This window comes from Sinocyclocheilus anshuiensis, unplaced genomic scaffold (assembly GCF_001515605.1).
Source record: "Sinocyclocheilus anshuiensis isolate Anshui unplaced genomic scaffold, SAMN03320099.WGS_v1.1 scaffold160, whole genome shotgun sequence".
NCBI lineage: Eukaryota > Metazoa > Chordata > Actinopteri > Cypriniformes > Cyprinidae > Sinocyclocheilus > Sinocyclocheilus anshuiensis.
The window spans coordinates 1,165,437-1,171,300 of record NW_015554119.1 but is presented as its reverse complement, the minus strand read 5'-3'; the positions used below and the strand labels follow the sequence as shown (position 1 = coordinate 1,171,300).

The window sequence follows — 5,864 nt, the reverse complement described above, 5'->3', positions numbered from 1 at the left end:
GGGACACCAGAGACTTATATTACATATTGTAAAAAGGGGCATAATATGTCTCCTTTAAGTACCAGATATGGGTGTCATGCCATAAAATATTGTTAATACGACTTGACTTTGTATTTAATGTGAATTTAATAAAAATTTAGCAGCTGGTGATGTTTTACTTTTTTCCATTACTGCCACCCACAGGACACACTGCGCATTGAACCCAAAATTGTTTGGTGTGATACGATTCCAAATTTAGGGGGGCCAGAGGGGGGACCAAGCTTGTTGACACGGGGGGCACTGCCCCCCCCAGAACCGCCCCTGCGTATTACTAATAGCCTACTTGTAACTCAACTTCCGGGGGCACCTAGATCCTAGAAACCTAGCGGGGACGCCACGGCTCATGACTTACTTTCTGCACACGAGTCTGAGTTCGCCTTGGCGCAGAACAGAGGACGCATGTCTGCAGAAAACAACACTGGCTAGCCTCCTTCTGATATCAACCAATCATCATAGAGACGTAAATTACGTGATATTAGTTTAGTTTGAACGTCTGCCGCTGCGCTGATAATGTACCAAGTACTTATGAGTAGCGATATTGAATATTTGATTATTTGCCAACAGATTTATCAAGCTGTCATTTAAACAGTATATATACAAATGTAGGGAAAACAGCAAATTATATTATCTTGCTCTATGTGTGTCGTTTTCTTTACGTTTTCTGACTAAAAGCAACCAAAAAGCCATTTTAAAGTGGTTAAGCAAATAATAATAATAATAATAATCGGCAGGGATCCCAGACCAATACAATTAGTGTACTTCCTTAAAACCCACGAGCCGCCACTGTTTATACGTGAAATTCCGGAGGGGACATCGGATGGCGTCGCGTGGGGACGTAATGATGTGTGCGGTGTGCCATTAATCGAACTATGTACTATAACATGTAAAACGGGAATATGAAAGGAATATTCTAAAAACCACTCATGTAAACACCATAATTATAATATTGGCTTATTTAGAATAAGGTAAATAATTAGATTACTGATGTCCATGTAAACGTAGTCTGATACCAGTTGTAGTCCTCGTGTTGTGAAGGAATGTCTTCTTATCCATATATACTGTATAATTCCAGACTAAAATGTAGAAAAGTGATTTGCATCTTTATATTGTGTTTATGAATATGTAGTTACTTCGAAATATATTTAAACTTAACATAGTTATCTTAAATCATTGCACTGGCTTTCAGATGAGCATACAATGCTTTTCATAATAGTAGATTTCTCTGGCATGTCAGATTAAATAATTATGGAATTTTAAAATATTTATTTTATTTATTTATTGCTTTTCAGATGGAAGGCACACTGACGTAATCTTTGAAAAGTCCAGGTCTAGAAGAATTACAACTAAGGTTCTATCTGTATTACATAAAACTAGAAGCCAGGATAAAGTATGACAGTCTATTTCCCTCCAGCAGATGACTTTTTACTTACATTTCTTTTATGAACCTCTGTTCTGGAAAGTTATAATAGATACATTGGACTCTGACATCACTGTAGTTCAGTGAGAGCTTTAAGAGAAAGTAAAACTAACTTTATTAACAGCATGGATGCCTTGTCAACATATTCTGTTACACCAAATACACAAAATAATGATCTTTAAAAAAGCATCATATGACCCCTTTAACCTCTTTAAACACAAGGGTCTTTGAAATACTCAAAGACCCTTGTGTTGTGGACACATCTGATACTCACAGGTAAGTGATAGAAATATAAGAGAGATTATCCTGAACAGATTTCTAATGGTCTGGTTTAGTTGGGTTTATGTTAAACTGGAATAAGCTGAACAGAAACAGATGCATGCATGTCAAATACTCAACTTTAGTACTTTACTTACTTTACTAATACTACTTTAGCTGTTTACTGCACTGAAATTATCTCAAAATCTGTATTTAAAGCATGTCATTTGGGTAAATATACACTATTAGTTGTACTGTGTACTTTCTATCTCTCTTGTGATAAAGGTGTATGTTGTTCTCTGTCTAGAGTAGACTCAACTGATGAAGACACAGAAAGATGTGCAGCAGTTGATCCAGGAAAAAAATCAAGAATATTCAAGACATCAAACACTCAGCAGAAGTCAGAAAAGTGAGTTTAAAATAGTTAAATTATATTCATTTGACTATTTATTAAAGATCATTTAGTTGCGGTCCTCCAAGAGTCTTGATATAAAGTCAAGAAGCACCGAGACTTTTCACTGTTTGTATCAGTGTACAAACTTTGTATTGTGTTTGTTAGACAGAGTCAGACTGTCAGTCCGTGCATTAGCGGTGGGGATTTTACAGTGCAGGTTATATCAGTACAACAATAGTTGACTCTTTCGATTTTATTTTATTTAATCGAGTGATTAACTGAAAAATGAATTCAGGAACGAACAAATCTCTACTACTACAATTTGTTGTGGCTTTATTTGAAACTATTCTCAGTGCTTGGCACAAATACAGACAAAGTAACTGATAATAATTAGCCCAAAACGGTTGTTACTCAATTATATTGAGTTACTAAATAATATATATGAATTGTTGTATAAAAGCAATAGTATCACACACAATCGTGCTGTAGGTCTGAATAGTGACACGAATGTGATTACCTGATCACATAGTAAAGTAATGTCACTTCTCTTCATCAAGACACATGTTTTGAGGAATCCTTCAGTGCAAACGGTACAGGATGAAGTTTAATACTTCGGTTGAGGGATTTTGAAAACCCCTTTAAACACTAAAGTATGAGGAAGAGTAACACTGATTTTTGCCTTAGCAAACATCACTGATAATTAGTTGATTGACCTTGTTGAGCAGAGAAACACAGAGGAGGAGAAAGCCACCCGTGTTGAGCTCTTCACTGATCTCATCCGCTCCATTGAGAGATCTAAGTCTGAAGTGCTGGAGATGATTGAGGAGCAGCAGAAAGCAGCAGAGAAAGAGGAGCAAGAGCTCATTGAAGAGCTGGAGCAGGAGATCACTGAGCTAAAGATGAGAAACACTGAGCTGGAGCAACTCTCACACACTGAAGATCACCTCCACCTCCTACAGGTCAGTGAACATCTCTCTGATCAGTGATAATGCAGTATATGACACCATAACACTCCTCATGCTGAAGGATTTCTCCTCTCTCCTGCTGTAGAGTTACTCATCCCTGTGCAAGCCTACAAACACCAGGAACTGCTCTGAGATCAGTATGAAGACTCATAAGAGTCTGGAGACTCTGAGCAGAGCTCTGACTAAACTGCAGGACACTCTACATGAGAAACTCACACAAACTGGTACAAAGTTTGGAACTGGTACAAAGAGCACGCATGAACAATTGTGTGCAAATCAGTTTAGCAGTTTAAGAGAAGATTTTTAAATATTTTACCAAAGACACAAAAAAACAAAATCAAATTGATTGACATCATGGGTTTAGGAGAAAAGTTTGTTCTTCATGAGAAGAGGGAAAATGTTGTCTTCTGTACATTGATCAGAGAAATACATGATGTTGTACACAGTTCTTCAAATATAGCCGTAAAGCTGTAATTCCACATATAAAAACATCTCAATGTTTTATTGTTATAGTGTCTACAGAGCTGAAGAGGATGCAGCAGTATGCAGGTACAGTGTGCTGTCTGTGCTACACTAGATTACATTCATATACTCGCAGCTTCATCACTGCACTACAATCTGATTAAAAACTGAAATAAATATTAAAAACATCGTCACAAAATATCTGTATTGTGAAGTTGTGATTCATATTCTCTGTTTTCTCAGTGGATGTGACTCTGGATCCTGATACAGCTCAACCTCATCCTGTCCGATGATGGAAAACCAGTGAGACATGGAGATATTTGGCAGAAACTCCCAGACATCCCAAAGAGATTTGGTAGATATCTAAATGTCCTGGGAAAGGTGGGATTCTCCTCAGGGAGATTTTATTTTGAGGTGCAGGTGAAGGGAAAGACTAAATGGGATTTAGGAGTGGTCCGAGAATTCATTAACAGGAAAGGAGATATCAAACTGAGTCCCAGTGATGGATACTGGACTGTGGTTCTGAGGAATGGGAATGAATATTGGGCCTATGCTCATACAGACGTCTCTCTGTCTCTGAGAGTGAAGCCGCAGCGGGTCGGTGTGTTTGTGGATTATGAGGAGGGTCTGGTCTCCTTTTATGATGTGGAGTCAGGCTCTTATATGTACTCTTACACTGGTCAGTCTTTCAATGGCAAACTCTATCCATTTTTTAGTTCGTGCTCTAATAATGGAGGTAAGAACTCAGCCCCACTGATCATCACACCTGTCAAGACAAGATGAAAATTCTTATTTGTAAATTGTTTTTTTTTTTCATTTTTAAATTCTATAAACTATAATTACACATTTTAAATGTAAAATGTCATGATTCTTTTTAGAATATTCAATAAATGATTTTTTTCTCCCATCTCCACCCAACAAAGTGAAATCGTTGTGAAATGGATTCATCCAAATATGAAAATTCAGTTATCATTTACTAACCTTCATGTTGTTTCAAACCTGTATGACTTCCTTCCGTGGAACACAAAAGGAAACTTTTTGTGTTCAAGAATGGTAAACAATAGAAGTCTGATTTTTGTCCATACAATAGAAGTCACTGGGAACCAAAATGGACAAATTTGACAGTTGTTTGGGGAATTATATTATGGGGAAAATTTTTGTTTTACTTTACTGTACTGAAAGGCTTAATAGGTAGCCTAATGCGCACTTTATTTACTTTATCAAGTTATAATGGTTAACAAATCAAAAGCAACATATAAATATGTATACTACATGATATCAGTGTTGTGTTATTTGACCCATTTAAAGTTTTTGTTTCTGAAATCCAACCTGAATCCACACTTCTGCTGGAATCCTGCTAAACATTTTGAAGAACAGATACTTGAATGTACTGTAGATCCAGATCAAAACCAAGATTTGGATTGCGTGATCTAATCTGATTTCAGAATAATTTTTTTCTGCTGAGATCTCTTCTTCATTAACTAATAGAAACATCCGTCCCAAATACAAACAAACACACGTGAATCCAACACACCAAATACAGAGACACGTTTAAATGTATAAATACAGGAGGAGCTCTGACATCACTGGAGTTCAGTGAGAGATTCAGAGAAAGTGAAACTAACTTGATCAGCAACAATATAGACGCCTGAAACAATCAACTTCTTTAAACATCAGAATATTTCAACGACTCTTGTGGATTTGATACTCACAGGTAAGTGATAGAAATATCAGAAAGATTTTCCAGAACAAGTTTCTAATGGAAGTGATCGAGATTATTCGGGTTTATGGGTCATTTTGTCACACAACATAAAGACTTAAGAAACAGGAAGTAAACCTAGTGTACCTGCAGACAGACTGAACACACACCTGCTACACTGCAGCTGAAAAACACATTTACATTAAACAAGATTAAAATTACACTCGATCATAAAATATATCTGTTTATTTTGTGGAGATATTTATTTTTAGTAGTTTAGTTACCTGGATTTTGTACTTCGTTTCTTATGTCAACAGAAAGTCTAGACTGTACAGTAAGTTCTTGAGTCAGTGTGTTTCAAGCAAACGGGACGTCCGTTTAGGTCCGCAGTACGTTCGCTTTGTAACGTTCGGGGGCGGACGTTCGGAGGACGTCCGGATTTGGTCCGCTGTGTAACGTTTGCTGGCGGACGTTTTGAGGACGTCCACTTACGTCCGCATTTGGTCCTCTTTTTGACGTTCGCTGGCGGACGTTTTGAGGACGTCCGGTTTTGGTCCGCCGTGTAACGTTCGCTGGCGGACGTTTTGAGGACGTCCACTTACGTCCGGTTTTGGTCCGCTTTGTAACGTT

The 5,864-nt window shown here is 37.4% G+C and overlaps 1 protein-coding gene across 1 annotated transcript; it reads left to right on the top strand.

Moving 5' to 3' along the window:
• The first annotated feature begins 2,644 nt into the window (after positions 1 to 2,644).
• On the top strand, positions 2,645 to 4,318 carry LOC107669941 (pyrin-like). The gene is made up of 5 exons (XM_016462377.1): positions 2,645 to 2,698; positions 2,813 to 3,067; positions 3,159 to 3,315; positions 3,587 to 3,627; positions 3,806 to 4,318. The coding sequence occupies exons 1-5, from the start codon at positions 2,645 to 2,647 to the stop codon at positions 4,316 to 4,318; spliced, it is 1,020 nt and encodes a 339-aa protein (XP_016317863.1).
• The last annotated feature ends 1,546 nt before the right edge of the window (positions 4,319 to 5,864 follow it).